The 14327-nt window shown below is 68.9% G+C and overlaps 1 protein-coding gene across 1 annotated transcript; it reads right to left on the bottom strand.

Moving 5' to 3' along the window:
• Positions 1–154: 154 nt before the first annotated feature.
• On the bottom strand, positions 155–11211 carry SLC38A3 (solute carrier family 38 member 3). The gene is made up of 16 exons (XM_083795790.1): positions 10872–11211; positions 6160–6351; positions 5623–5704; positions 5421–5536; positions 5220–5293; positions 5047–5139; positions 4867–4948; positions 4057–4139; positions 3924–3982; positions 3604–3777; positions 3434–3513; positions 3251–3351; positions 3017–3141; positions 1963–2107; positions 1705–1808; positions 155–1449 (listed from the first exon to the last, which is right to left on the bottom strand). Exons 2-16 carry the CDS (start codon positions 6267–6269, stop codon positions 1345–1347), a joined length of 1533 nt encoding a protein of 510 aa, XP_083651916.1. The 5' UTR covers positions 6270–6351; positions 10872–11211; the 3' UTR covers positions 155–1344.
• Positions 11212–14327: the final 3116 nt, after the last annotated feature.

The raw sequence follows: 14327 nt of genomic DNA, 5'->3' as shown, positions 1-14327 counted from the left end.
CCCCTGTCCCTGTTGTCCCCATGTCCCCACGGCCCCGCTGTCCCCGTGTCCCGCTGTCCTCGTGTCCCCACGGCCCCGCTGTCCCCGTGTCCCCCCGTGCGCGCCCCCGCAGCCGGCAGCTCCCCTCCCGCCGCAGCCACCCCGGCACGTCTCACACCTTCTTTTACTCTTTATTGTTACTCGCACGGGTTTCCTCGGTCGCACTCCTCCAGCACAGCGCTAACCCCCGCTTATAATTTAAAAGCGCCGTCCCCGGGCAGCCCGGCACGCTGGGCACGGGCAGGGGTGCTGGGGCTGGTGCCCTGCCAGCCACCCCGATCCCGTACACGGCCCAGAGCTACCGAGAGCCACGCAACGCGTTAAAAAAGATCTACTCTTATATACAGTATTTATAAAAAGCATCCCAGCCTCCACCACCCCCGTAAAAAAATACGTCTCTTATTTACTTGGCGAGCCCCCAGCCTCACTCTCTGCCCACCTACGTCCCCACTGCCCACCGTGGAGGGAGCCATCCCCGCACCTCGGCATGGCTGGGCGATCCCAATGGCATGGACGGACAGACAGACGGACGGATGGGCCCGTGGCAGGAGAAGGGCGCGGGCTGGGCGGTGCCCATCACCCTGGCATCAGGGGATGCGTGCAGGAGAGCAGCTCTAAAGTTTCCCCCCACCCACCGAGCCGTCCCCAAGCCACGCTGCTCCGTGCACCCCGGCCAGCACCCCGGGGGGGCTCAGGGTGCTCGCACTGCCCCGGGGCGCAGCAAAATGGCCCCAGCGTGGCGGCTACCGGTGGCCAAACCGCAGCACCTACAGACGCCAGCGGCAGCCACCCCCGGTGTGTGTCACCTTCCCAAAGTGACAGGGACAGTCCCTGGGTACCTGGGCTGACAGGAGCCAGCCATCCCCCGGCGAGCTCAGGAGCTGGGCACCGCCAGCCACGGCGTGCCGGGTGCCACGGGGGGCGAAGGGGAGCTGGCTCTCAGGGGACGGGGACAGCAGGGGACAGGGCGGGTGGCTCGGGCACTGCCAAGGGCTGGCCACCAGCCCCGCAGACACTGCCGTCAGGGCTCTGGTGCCAGCGGAGGACAAGAGGCTGCCCACGAGCCGGGCTGGCCCCCGACCCCTCCGTCCCCTGGTGAGGTAGGGAAGCGCTGTTCTCCCCGTTTCACAGATGGGGAAACTGAGGCGCAGAGCAGGGAGGTGCGGGCACGGGCTGGGGTCCCCTATGCTGGCCGTGTCTCGTGCGCCCCCCCCCCCCAGCCAAGGGCAAGGGCAGGAGGCGAAGGTGGGGGCCCCGGGGGGGTCCTGGCAGGGTTGGGGGGGTCAGGGTGGGCAGCCAGGGTGGCTAGTGGCTGCCGCCACTCCTGCCCCCCCCCGTGGCCCAGTCGATGATGATGAAGCTCAGGCTCATGATCATGAAGAGCACCCCGAGGAGAGCGAAGCAGGCTGCCTGCAAGGGGACAGAGCAGAGGATGGGGGCTGCCCACGACCACCCACCGCCCCAGGCAGAGCCAGGAAGGGGGCCAGGGGGCCCCCACCCCAGTGAAGACTCAGGAGACCTCAGCCACGTCTCCTCCGTCCTCATGCCCCTGGTGTCACCCTGCAGGGGACGGCAGCTTGGCACATCCCTGAGGCGCAAGGGCTGACCCTGTCCCCATACTCGTCCTCCCCCAGCACCACCCAGGAGTGGGGGCCCAGGGCTTACCAGGATTTTGGGGGTGGAGCGCAGGGGCTCCTTGTCCTTGGGCATGATGCGGATGTAAAAGATGGCCGGGAAGATGAAGATGAGGCAGGGGGCAGAGGTGGCACCTGCGGCAGACGGCGATGGAGCGGGCAGGGTGAGCCCTGCAGCCCTGGCCAGGTCCTGCCCTGCCCTGGGGAGCAGCCCGGGGTGACAGGGACGGGGCTGGGGGCTGCTGGCGGGGGGTACGTGGGCGGGCCGGGTGCCAGCGCTGCTGCTCACCGATCATGCCAAAGATGCCAAGGATGGAGGGGGCAAAAATGACCAGGAGGTTGATGAAGGTCAGCAGGACCACAGCGATGGCGACGTGGCGGATCCAGCTGAAGTTCTTGCCATGGAATAGCATCTGCTGGATGGCCCGGCGCACCTGGGGATGGGCACAGGGAGGGGAGGTCACGCTCCATCCGTGGAGCCAGGGGTCACCCCATCCCATCCCCTCCCATATGCTTCCTTCCCATATGCACCCATCCCATACATTCCCAAACCATACGCTGCCATCCCATCCCATCTCATCTGCTCCCATCCCATCCCACCCACCCCATTCCATTCCATCCATTCCCACCCCATCCCATCCCCATCCCATCCCATCCCCTCCTGTCCCATCCCATCAATCCATCCCATCCCCATCCCACCCCACCCCCATCCCATCCCGTCAATCCATCCAGTCCCCATCCCGTTCCCATCCCATCCCGTCCCCAACCCCATCCTGTCCCCAACCCCATCCCATCTGCTCCCCTCCCCTCCCCTTCCCTCCCTTCCCATCCCACCCACCCCATCCCACTCCATCCACTCCCATCCCATCCTGTCCCCTCCCATCCCATCAATCCATCCCAACCCCATCCCATCCCCTCCCATCAATCCATCCCATCCCATCCCCATCCCATCCTGTCCCCTCCCGTCCCATCAATCCATCCCATTCCCATCCCATCCCCTCCCATCTCGTCCCCTCCCATCCCAACCCATCCCCATCCCATCCCGTCCCCTCCCATCAATCCATCCCCTCCCCTCCCCTCCCATCCCCATCCCATCTGCTCCCAAACCATCCCGTCCCATCCTGTCCAGTCCCATCCCACCCCATCCCATCCCCATCCTCTCCCCTCCCACCTTGTCCCGTCCCATCCCCTCCCACCCCCACAGTCCCACTGCTGCCCAGCCCTGTCCCCGCATCCCCCCACTCCCTGTCCCCATCGCTGCCTCAGTTTCTCCTCGCAGCGCTTGGAGCTGAGGCCGGAGGTTGGCCGTGGGGGCAGCCCTGCGTCCCCAAGGGGCCCCTCACCGGGAAGAGGACGATGGGGACGGTGAGCGTGACGGCCGTCAGCACGGCCACCCGCACGCAGAGGATCAGCACGTCGAAGGGGTCCACCCTGCTGTAGGTGTGCAGCAGCTCCGACTCCACGCGCCCTGGGGGCACCACGGACGCGGGGTCAGCGCCGGCACCACCGTGACGTCCGGCCCAGGGACACCCCCGGGGCGTCACGGCACCGCCGTCCCCGGCCTGCCCGGGGCTCACCGTAGAACGTGAGGTAGCCAAAGAGGGCGGCCAGGAAGTACATGAGGTACATGACGGCGATGGAGATGTTGGAGATGCACTGCATCTTCTTCTTGGAGGGGCTGCGGGAGGTGGGTGTCAGCGCAGCCCCCCGGGGGCAGCAGGCACCCCCCCGGGCACCCCGCCCGCCCCGCCCGCACTCACTCCTTCAGCTCCGTGTAGATGGGCAGCACCTCGGGGTGGCACACGAAGGCGAAGGCCATGATGGGGATGGTGTAGGCCGTCTGCGAGGCGGGGGGCGGGGAGGCTGAGTGCAGGGCACGGGCAGCGTGCCCCGGGCCGGGCGCCCCCCGCCGCAGCCCCCGAAGCCCTACCTGGGAGTTGAGGGTGAAGAAGCTGGGGGTGCAGGCGCCCGGCTCGGGGGGCTGCAGGCCCGCGGAGCCGTCCCAGTGCCCGCTGCCGCTGGCTGCCGTGTAGTTGAGGCCGCCCGTGCCGTTCCCCCCTTGCTCGGGGAGAGGGCAGGGGATATGAAACTTCTTGTAGATGACCTGGGAGGGTTGGGGGAGGAGGGGAGGGGGGCACCATGTCAACTGCCCGGGCTTGCATAAACAAAACCAGGCAAAAACGGGGTGGCGGGGCCCAGCCGCCGGAGGGGTGCTCGGTGCCGCGTGGCGGAGCGACGTCCCCTGCTCACCGAGATGAGGAAGAAGACCATGCAGCTGAGGGAGAAGCCGCTGGCGTAGCCGAGGTAGCCTGGGGGGACAGGAGAGCAGTGGTGGGCACAGGGCCACCCCCAGCCCCCCGTCCCCCCCCCGGCCCCCACTTACCCAGCTGCTTCATGAGGGCCAGGGGCAGGATGATGGTGACGGAGACCAGGATCACCAGGTAGTTCCCGTTCAGGTACCAGTCCCTGGAAGCAGAGGCTGCTCACAGCCCCGCTCAGCTGGGGAACAAGCCTCACCTGATGCGGGGGGGGGGACATGAGCTTCGGGGGACCTGTCTGCCTTCTGGGGGGGGCCCTGAGCTGGCAGCACCAGGGACCCCTGGACTGACATCCCTGGACCTTTGACCTGGTGTCCCCAGGGATGTTGGCATCCCTTGAGGCCATGGAGACTTCTGTGCTGGCGTCCCTGGGGACACTTGAGATGGCACCTCCGGGGATCACTGAGGCTGGCATCCATGGAGACCTCTGCATCAGCACGGGGACCCCAAAGTTGGGTTCTCTGGACCCCATGGCTGGTGTCCTCAGGGATGCTGGTGTCCTCAGGGATGCTGGTGTCCCCGGGGATGCTCGCATCCCCTGAGGCCACAGAGACCTCTGTGCTGACGTCGAGACCGCAGTCCTGGCACCCCCAGGGCTCCCCGGGTCTCCTTGGGGACCCTCGAGCTGGCATCCCCCGGGAGGAGGAACAGGTGGGCTGATCCCACTGGGGGGCGAGGAGCGGGGATTGGAAGTTCAACCCGGTCTAATCCCACCCAGGGGCTTATTCAGCGCTGACAGCGATCAAAAATAGCAGTGGCTTAACGCCACTAAATCCCGCCAGGGGCTGCACAGCTGGAGAGGAATCCAGGGCGCCTGCCGGGCGGGGACGCAGGGGGGACGCGGCTGGAGCCGCAGCGGGGTCGGGGACACTCACGCGGTCTTCTCCTCCAGGTTGAGGAAGGTCTGGATGACGAGGGGCACCTCGGACTTGACGATGTACAGGTAGCTGGACATAGCTGTGGGGCAGAGCGAGGACAGCGTGGTGGGGGCTGCCTGGTGCCCCCTGTCCCCGTGCCCCCACCCCGCAGAGGGCCCCCCGCTGCCCCGTCCTCACCTCCGATGTTCTGCAGCGTTATGGCGATGGCCGCAGCCAGCTTGCCCGGTGTGCCGAAGGCTCGGTAGCCCAACTGCTCGTAGGCACGGATGCCTGTGGGGAGAGGGGATGCGGTGAGGGCTGAGGGGGGACCCGGGCACAGCCCCGCCGGCTGCTGGGGTCCCGGCGCTCACCCACGATGCCCGAAGACTTCAGCAGGAGGTGGATGGAGTAGCTGGAGAGCAGGGCCACGGCCGTCAGGAGGAAGCTGCGGGGGGACAGCATGGTCAACAAGCCGGCCCCCCCGGCACCAGCGCTGGCCACCGTGCCTCTGGTGACACCAGTCCTCCCATCACCCGAACCCAGGGACCCCCTGGGTGCCCGGCACCACTCACAGGAAGAGGACGATGCCGGTGTTGGCCATGGCGTACGCCAGCCCCAGGATGCCGCTGCCCATGATGGCGTTGCTCAGGTTGAAGACGGACATCCCAAACGACGTCTTGCCTTCAAACTGCGCACACGAGACACGAGGGGGGACGGTCACACGGGCGGGATGCTGCCGGGGGGGTCTAGGGGGGGGCCCGTGCCGCCACTCACGTCGGTGAAGTGCGTCTGCTTCTTCTCAGCGCCGTGGGGCAGGAACTCCTCCATCTCCGCGCTGCGCTGGTTCTCGTCAAACCTGGGCGCCGGAGGGAGGAGCGGGGGAAGCGGGAGGCCAAGCAGAGACGGGGACGCCACGGCCCCCCCAGCAGCGCCAGGGCATGGGGGCCAGGGCTGGGGCCGGGGCAGCTCCCCCCCACCCCTGAGCCCCCTGTGCACCCCAAGTGCTCTGAGCCCCACGAGAGACCCAAGCCCCCAACGTGCCCTGAGCCCCACCAGCCCCCTAACAGCACCGAGCGTCCTGAGCCCCCCCAAGTCCCACAAGCAGCCCCAAGTACCCCAAAAGCCCCAAGTCCCCAGAGCCCCGAGTCCCCTCGAGCTCCCTGCACGCCCAGTGCGCCAAGCCCCCAATCTCCCTGAGCCCCCAGGACCCCCAGAGCCCCCAGCCCCAAGCAGGGCCAGGCCGCGGGCACCCAGGAGCGGATGGGGGTGCCCAGCCCCGGCCGAGGAAGCCGCCTGTCCCCAGAGCCCTACCTGTCACCCGCCAGCGAGGGGAGGGCGGTGGTGCTGAGCGCGGCCGCGTGCTTCCCGTTGGGCACCAGCTCCACCATCTCTGCCTGCACGGGCAGCTCCGGGGCCTCCATGGCAGGCGGCAGGGATGTGGCCGCGGGGCTCCTCGAGGCTGGGCGCGACGCGGGGTCTGGCTCCGGGTGGGAGCTGCAGGGCCTGGCGGCGGGGTCCCCGCGGGGGCCACGTCAGCAGGGCGGCGAGGCGGCACCAGCACGGGTGGCTGGGCAGGGACAGGCACCCCGGCGCATCCCCGTGGTGACTGGGACCTCCCGGCTCAGGTGGCCCAGCCTCCCCAGCAGGGCTTGGCTCCCAGCCTCAGTTTCCCCTCCCAGCACCGGTGGTTCGGGGGAGGCGGCGTGGGACGGGGCAGGGAGCTCGGGGACCCCCAGCTGCCACCACTGCCGGGCGCTGCGGCAGGGGGGCTCAGGGGCACGTCAGGGCTGGCAAGCGGAGCAGGAAAGCGCGGGGCTGTGAGACGAGTCCTTGGCAGGGGATGGCGGCCGGGCTGCCGAGCGGGGACGCCTTGGCAAGCGGCACAAAGCCGCCTCTGTGCAAGCCCAGCCCTCCCCGCCCCGCTGGGAAACGGCACAGGGCCGCTTTCTGGGGCAGGCTGGCAGCCGGGGCACGGCCCCGCTGCCCCACACCGTCCCCTGCCACCACCACCGGCACCCCCCGCTGTCCCTGCCACCCAAGGGTTTCCGTGCCGGAGCCCCACCGGGACGGGAGGTGTCACCGGCCCCGGGGGATGCAGCGCAGTCCCAGCCCCGGGAGGATGCAGCGGCTCCATCAGCCCGGGGCTGCAGGTCCCCACGGGGAGCGGGGGCTGCAGCCGTCCCTGCGGTCCTGACTTGCGGTCCAAGTCCTGTGGGACTTGGGGTCCCACGGTGGCCCTGGGGACCAGGTGGCTCTCTCTGTGGCTCTGCCCACTGCTGAGACCCCGGGATGGGGGGGGGGCTAGCGGGGATAGCAGCCCCGCTGGCTGCACTGGGGAAGGTCTCCAGCACCCCTGAGCCCCCACGGCTCTCGCCCTGTTCCCACTGCCAGGGGGATGAGAAGCCCTGGCAGGGTCACCCCAGGCCACGCGGTGGCTCACAGCAACAGGCAGCCCTCAGGGGGTCGGCGAGGCTAAGCCGTGGGGTGGGGGCACACGTCCGCCCTCCTCCCCCCCCCCCCCTTTTGTGGCACCTGCCCACGTGGAGAAACTGAGGCACAGTGGGGGCCACGTCCTCCAGCCCCAGACCGGCAAGGCCGAGCCATGCGGGGGAAGAGAGTGAACCGCAGGCGGCCGCTGGGCGATGATTTATCCCCTCCACTGGGCCTCAGCTTGGGCCGCATCCAGGCACGGACGGGGCTGCCAGCACGTCCCAGCGCTGCCGTTAGCTCCGCGCCTTCCCACCGCCACGGACACGTCCCTCGCTGGTGCCGGTGCCAGGCCGCGAGGTCCCCAAGCCCCCCGCTCTCCCCTCCGCAGCCCCCTCCTCCTGCAGGGGCCACGGCTGCAACCCGGGGAACGCCAGCCTCCCCCAGCACCTCCCGGCACGGCCAGGCGACGGCCGGGCTTGTTTCTTATGCGGTGAGCGTTGCGCCCGGCTTCCTCCCGCCGGCAGAGCTGGCACGGCCCCGCCAGCGCTCGCTGCCACCTCGGCGGCCAGACCGGCCTTTGGTCCCTGCCCGGTGGCACCAGGGGAAGGGGCGAGGGACCCGTGACGCTTCGGTCGTGCCCCTCGTGGGTGTTATTTGCTTTGCGATAAGGTTCTGCAGAACAGCAAATAAACGGCGCAACGGATGTCCCCGGGGTGGCCCCCAGGTCGGGGACTCGCACAGCTCCCCGCAGCGGGGCGGTGGGCGCCTCGGTGGCGCAGTGCCCTGTCTGGGGACCGGTGGCAGGGGGAGGACTGAGCAGAGCGCACAGGGCTGCCACCCGCAGTGCCACCAAACCCCCTGGGCTCAGCTGTCGCTTGCCTAGGGGCCGTTCCCGGTGCCGCTGAGCTCGAAGACACGGTACTGACACTGCCAGCCAGCCCGCTCACGTCCCAGTGACGCGTGCTGGGCCCCAAGCGCAGGGGTGCCCCGAGCCACCAAAGCCCTGCGCGGATGCAGGCACTGCCCCAGGCAGGGATGCAGTGCCCAGACCCCATCCCGGCTAATCCGCCCCACTTGGGGCGGGGGATGCGGCACTGGCGGCTGTAATCCGGCTTTAGCGCCGAGCCCGACGCAGCTGCCGGCCTGCACGCGGGCAGCCAGGCGTTGCGCCTCGCGGGCTGGGGGCTACGCAGCCCTCCTTGTGCCTGCCGGCCCCGAAGGCATCGCAGCACAGCTCCTGGCTCGGGGAGGCGGCGGCAGTGGGGCGAGGGCACGGCCACCAGTCCCGCCAGCCCCCCGGGGCCAGGAGCAGAGCCCCCCCCAGGCGCCGCAGCCGGGCCTCCCTCCCGCAGCCCGGCACAAGGCAGACCTGTGTTTTTCCCCTGACCTGCCTTCCTAAATTTAGCACCCAGCCCTGCTTTTAGCTGCGTGCTGCGCTCCCACCTCCCGACTACGCAAGTACGGCCTCGCCCAGGGCCGCAGGCTGGCGCCGGGACAGCAGGGTGAGGTGAGACCCTCCCCAGACAGCCCTGCTGGAGACCCTCACCAGAGAGCTCTGGTGGAGACCACCGTGAGCCCCGGGGCTCAGCACGGCAGAACGTCACCGCTGGCAGCTGGGGACAGGGTGCGCAAATGCCACATCCCCCGGCAGCCCCATGCCAGCAGCCCCAGGTCCCTTCTCCCAGCCAGCAAAGCCCCCGTGTCTGTGCCAAGTGACAGGCTCGCTGCTGTCACCAGCCCCAGCGCCGTCCCGCAGCGGTGGATGTGCCGGGGTCGGGGACACCGTGAGCAGGGGGAGGCAAAGCCAAACATTGCCACACATCACCCACCCTCTGGCAGGCAACGGGGAAACCGAGGCACAGCGTGGGGGCACAGCGCAAGGATGCCAAGCCCGTGATGGGGCTGGTGTCACCTGGATAGGACGGCGCCACCGCAGGGATTCAATGGGCAGAAAACACCTGAAAACACTATTTTAGCTTTTCTCTCGCGCCTTTCTCCTGGGAAGCGAGATGTCTCTCAGGAGCTCACTCCCTAAAGCACACGTGCCTTTGCGGGACGCCACCAGGAGCTCAGCACCCAAATTGTGGGCTGTGATCTGGGGGGGACCCAGCTGGCCCCAGCCCTGCGTCAGCAGCCCCGTGGCGGTGGGGGATGCGGGGGCGGCCAGGACCCACGCAGCGAGAAGGGCAGGGGCAGGGGCCTCTGTTTTCTCAGCCAGAGGAACCCGTGGGATCCCAGTCCTCCCCCCAGTACCCCCATGCCAAGGAAAACAGCCTCTGCCGGGGCCCGTTTGTTTGCCGTGGCCGCGGCCCCAGCGTGCGAGTGCAGCTGCAGCCCGGCCAGGCGCTGCGGGGACCTTTGCACCTCGGCCAGGCTCCCCGTGGGGGCAGCACCCCGATGCCCCCCCCCCCCCCTGGACTGCCCAAGAATCCCTGCCGGACCCCGGCCGCTGGCGGCTGGGTGGGGGGGTACAGGCAGCGCCGCAGGGAGCGCCACGCTGTGCCCGCGGTGACAGCCGGGGGTTACGGCGCGCTGCCGGACCGGCCGATGCAACCGCTCTGCTTGGGCCTGATCCAGATGCCAGTGGAAAATTCCCGTCTCCTCCCCCTGCCCAGGCGCAGCACCCAGGGACCCCCCCTGACCCCCCCGAGCCGGGGCTGTCCTGCGGCCCTGCGGCGGACACGGTGCTAGCGGCATCCACCACCACGCGGTGCCTCAGTTTCCCCCGGCTGGTTTCTCCCCGGCCGGCGCAAGACGCCCGGGAACGCCGTGAGCCTCCCGCCTGGCTGCGCTGCCCTAAAAATACCCGGCCCTGGCGGCACGGCACGCACGGCCCCGCCGCCCGGGAGCCCCTGTGACGCCCTGACACCCGATCCCGCTACGGCACTTTCCAGCTGTAACAAACATATGCGGCTGCCACAGCTGATTAAAAATTAAAGTGGAAAAACGGGGAGCTCGGGGGTGGCTGTTATCGGCAAAGCCAGGGGCAACACTTGTGGGGTGGCTGCGCGGCCCCCCCCCCCCCGGCAGCGTGGTGCCACGGAGGGCGGTGAGCGTTAGGCTTCAGCTCCGGCAAGGCAGGCTCTGCCTTTTTATGAGCATTCGCAGGATTTTTTTATACGTTGTGGGAGGGTTTCAGCAGCTGGAGAGGGAAGAGGAAGGCAACGGCAAAGCAAACAGCCCCTGCGCTCCGGCTCTGCCACCTGCAAGCTGCCGTGGCGTGGGGCGGCGTGGGGCGGCGTGGGGCGGCGTGGGGCGGCGTGGGGCGGCGTGGGGCGGCGTGGGGCGGCGTGGGGCGGCGTGGGGCGCGCTCCTGCCAGCAGCTCGGGGCAAGACTGAGCGGCTCCGTCCTCCTCCAGCAGAACAGCTGGCGGCGAGAGCGGGGCTCGGAGCAAGTTTGGAAGTTAGGGGAGGAGAAGGTGAGCGGGCGCCGGGGGCTACGTGCGCCGGCGCTGGGGCGAACTGACGCGGCGGGGGGCACGGGGGGGGGGGGGGGGGGCGAGGTGGGGGGCGACCCGCTGCAGCCTTCGACCCCAGCAAAGGCCGGGAGAAAGCAGGGGAGAGCGTGGGGCCGCGGGTCCCGCGGGACCTACCTGCCCGTCCCCTCAGTGCCGCCTCGCTGCCAGCCCAGCCACCGGCGCCGGGTGTGCACCGAGCCGCCGGCAGATTACCGAGCCTCCTCCGGCCCTAATCCCGACGGAGCGGGGATTAAACGGGAGCGCAGGCCCGCCCCCCGTGCCACGGCTCCCAATCTCTGCGCAGCCGGGGCAGAGTCAGTGCGAAGCGCTGGGGAGGCCGGTGGCGAGGGGGAGGCGCACGCACAGCCGGCCCCGCCGGCCCCGCCGCCACCGGGCACGGCCACGGCCACCCGCGGCCCCCGCAGCGGCCAGCGCCGACGGCTGGGGCTGGCTCAGCCGCCCCGACCCCACCCCAAGGCCCGAGAGCGGCGAGAGGCTGGGCACTGGCTTCTCTCCCGAGGGGGAACAGGGCACGTTTTCAGCCCTCTGCCCCTCAGGGGGGCAGCCGGTGCCTCCGCCGTGGGGATAAAAGGGGCAGGGCGGGACCCTCCAAGCTTTCCAACCTGCGCTGAAGCTGCCTTTTCCACTCAAAATAGTGGGGTTTGACCCCCAAAAGAGCCCCAAAGGGGATTTCTTCTTTTTTTTTTTTCTCTCTGAGGAGCATTCCGCGTGCTGCAGGGATGCCCAGGGAGCCTGGTTGCCAGCCTGCCGCTGTCCCTGGCACGCCGGGGGGCCTGAGTGCCGCATGAGGCACAGCCCCCCGCTTGCCCACACTGGGGCATGCTGAGCCCCGCTGGTTCCCACGGGGTTTTTCTTAGGGGGAAAATCTGCTGGATCCACGCTGCGGTGACGGGGGACTCCATGAATGTTTCTCCCCTTGCAGAACAGCCCGGTGTCGTTGTACCCAATGGGCTGGCTACTCTGGGGGTTTTCTCCTTAAACACCTTGTGGCTTGCAGCAGCAGCAGCGAGGCACCTTGCTACCCCCCCAAAAAACATGCCCCCCGGCCCCACACTCTCCTAGGATGCTGTATTTATGTTACATATATACATGATGTACATAAACCCGGATGGGGCAGATTTACATATACAGCTACATATACATACAGCAGGTTACATATACACGTATATACATGATGTACATAAACCCTGATGGAGCGGATCGGGCGGGCTCCTCCGGCTGGCGGTGAGCATCGGGGTCCGGCCATGGGGAGGAGAACGTGCCCGGCCCCAGCGCAGCGGGCGGCAGCAGCGCCGGCTTGCCTGGGCGCACTGGGGCAGCTGCTAAATACCGCACCAACAGCCACGGCTGGTTCTGCCCCCTGCTCCCGCGCCTGTTACCACCGCTCTCGTTCGGCTGGAGACATCCATTAACTAATTTCTAATAACAGCATCATGCGTAAGTGCTGAACCAGCGCTGGCCGGCGTGCCGGGGCGAGGCGGCCAGGTTCGGCGCCGGGGGGGTCAGGGCACCCAGAGCCGTGCTCCATCCGCTTAACCCTCCCCACCCCGGCGAGGGCGGGCACCCGCCGGCCACGTGGCACCGCGCTCCCCGGGGATGGGCGGCAGCGCACAGCCTTGTCCGGGGCTTGTAAACGGCAGCCGCGAGCAGCCGCCCAGAGCGCAAACACAGCCCCAGCAGCCAGCACCCGCGGGCTGCGCTCAGTGGCAGGACAGGGACGGGGACGAGGACAGGGATGGGGATGGGGAGAGGGACGGGGATGGGGAGAGGTCTTGCTCCTCTGCAACCCAGTGACTTAGAAACACCGCCGGTGATTCTTGGTCCCCAAATCCTCCTTCTCCTTTTGTTACAAAATGAAGGAGTGCCCTACTGTGCCATCCCCTCCCTTGTCTCCTGACACACAGCATGCTTCTCCCCCTCCCCTCCTTTTCGGCTGGGCAGATGAACACAAACCGTGCACACAAACCCAGACGGAGCTTTGTGGAAAATCGGAGCAGGCAGTAGGAAGAAGAGGGAGAAAAGCCACCAAGCCCCAGGACTGGAGCACTCCCCAAGGCTCCCCGCGCCCAGCTCCCCTCTGTCTGCCCTGTGCCACCCGCAGCCACTGCCTCGTGCAGCTACAGCCATGCGCGTCCCCTGGCTCAGCCAGCCCACGAAAGCCACGGCCCTGGGAGCCAGCCCTGCCTGGCGCTGGATGAAGGCGGCCGGAACGGGGACCTGGGTGGATCTGAGCATCCTCAGCCATGAAGGACGGGCGCAGGGCGCCGGGGGCTGGCCGGGTGCACGCTGAGGGTCACGCTCGGCTTCCTTGCCGAACAACCTTCCTGGGGCCAAGATCGGTGATCCCAGGAGCACATGGCTGAGGTGACGGCTTTAGCCGTGGCCCTAGCAGCTCTCCCAAGCGCTGCCACACGGCCTCTCGAGCAAGAAGCCTCCAGGCACTCGTCCTTGCTGGGGACAAAGCCAGTGGGTGCCTCTGGTCCCTGGTGCCAGGCATCACCGGCCGCCCCACTGGTAGGACAGGCACGGCTCCCCGGCCTCCCCCTCGCCTCGGTGGCCGCCACCACCATGCACACGCTGTCCTGCGGCTGGGCACAACAACAACAAGGAATAATTGGTTAATGTGATTTCAAAACATGATTTGCAATTATAACTCGCCAGAGAGCATTCAATGGCCCCACACACCGGGAGAGTGTTTTTCTCCTTCGTTTGTTCCTGGAAACTCTAAACCAATTAACTTTACAGAAGCCAGGAGCAGAACGCGGCTCCCCGGACCTGGCAGGGTGGGTTTATCGCTGCTCAATCACCTGCCCCCTCAGTGCGTCCTGCGGCGCTGCAACGAGGGACACCGGGACAAGGGGACGGGGCAGTGGCCACCCGGTCCAGGCCGCCGCGTGCCAGCTCCGCTGGGATGCACCGCTCGGGGGACGCCCGAGTCCCAGGAGGGGGGGGGACGAGCAGCGTGCCTGGGCTTGGGCAGCACCCCTCCCGCACCCCTGTCCCGCGGGAGGTCTGCCACCCTGCCCCAGGCAGCCCTGCCACTGCTCCTGGTGCCCCGAGGACGCTCGGGGAATTCCTGGTGAAGCTGCCCCGGTTCTGTGCCCAGCCCCGCTCCGCCCGGCCGGGGGGGTCCCTGCCCGCCCCCGCGGGACACCCGTGCCCGCAGGTGTCCCCAAGCGCAGCTGGGTCGGGCACGGGACACGAGGCCCTGGGGACGCCAGGTTAATGTTTAGTGGGGCGGGGGGGGGGGGGGGTGGGGATGTGCGGGGCAGGGGGGGATGCGTGGGGCAGCCGTGGGGTGCGCATCGCCCCCTCCCTCCCGTGGGCTGCCGGGGGGGGGGGGCCGCCCGCTCCCCCCCTGCCTGCCGTTGGCCGCGGGCACCGGCCTTGACCCGCGCCTCCGGCCGGCCCCGCGGCCCCCCCCGCGGCCGAGCAAAGAGGGGGACGGCGGCCGGCAGTGCCCGCGGGGCCGGGGGCGGTGGGCAGGGGGTAAGGGGACCGCGGGAAGCGGGGACGCTCCGGGGACGCGCCGGGGGCAGCGCGGCTCGCAGCCGTGCCGGGGCCCCGGGC

This window comes from Anser anser (genome assembly GCF_964211835.1).
Source record: "Anser anser genome assembly, chromosome: 12".
In the NCBI taxonomy this organism is placed as follows: domain Eukaryota; kingdom Metazoa; phylum Chordata; class Aves; order Anseriformes; family Anatidae; genus Anser; species Anser anser.
The sequence above is the reverse complement of the archived record's forward strand: the minus strand, read 5'-3'. Positions and strand labels throughout refer to the sequence as shown.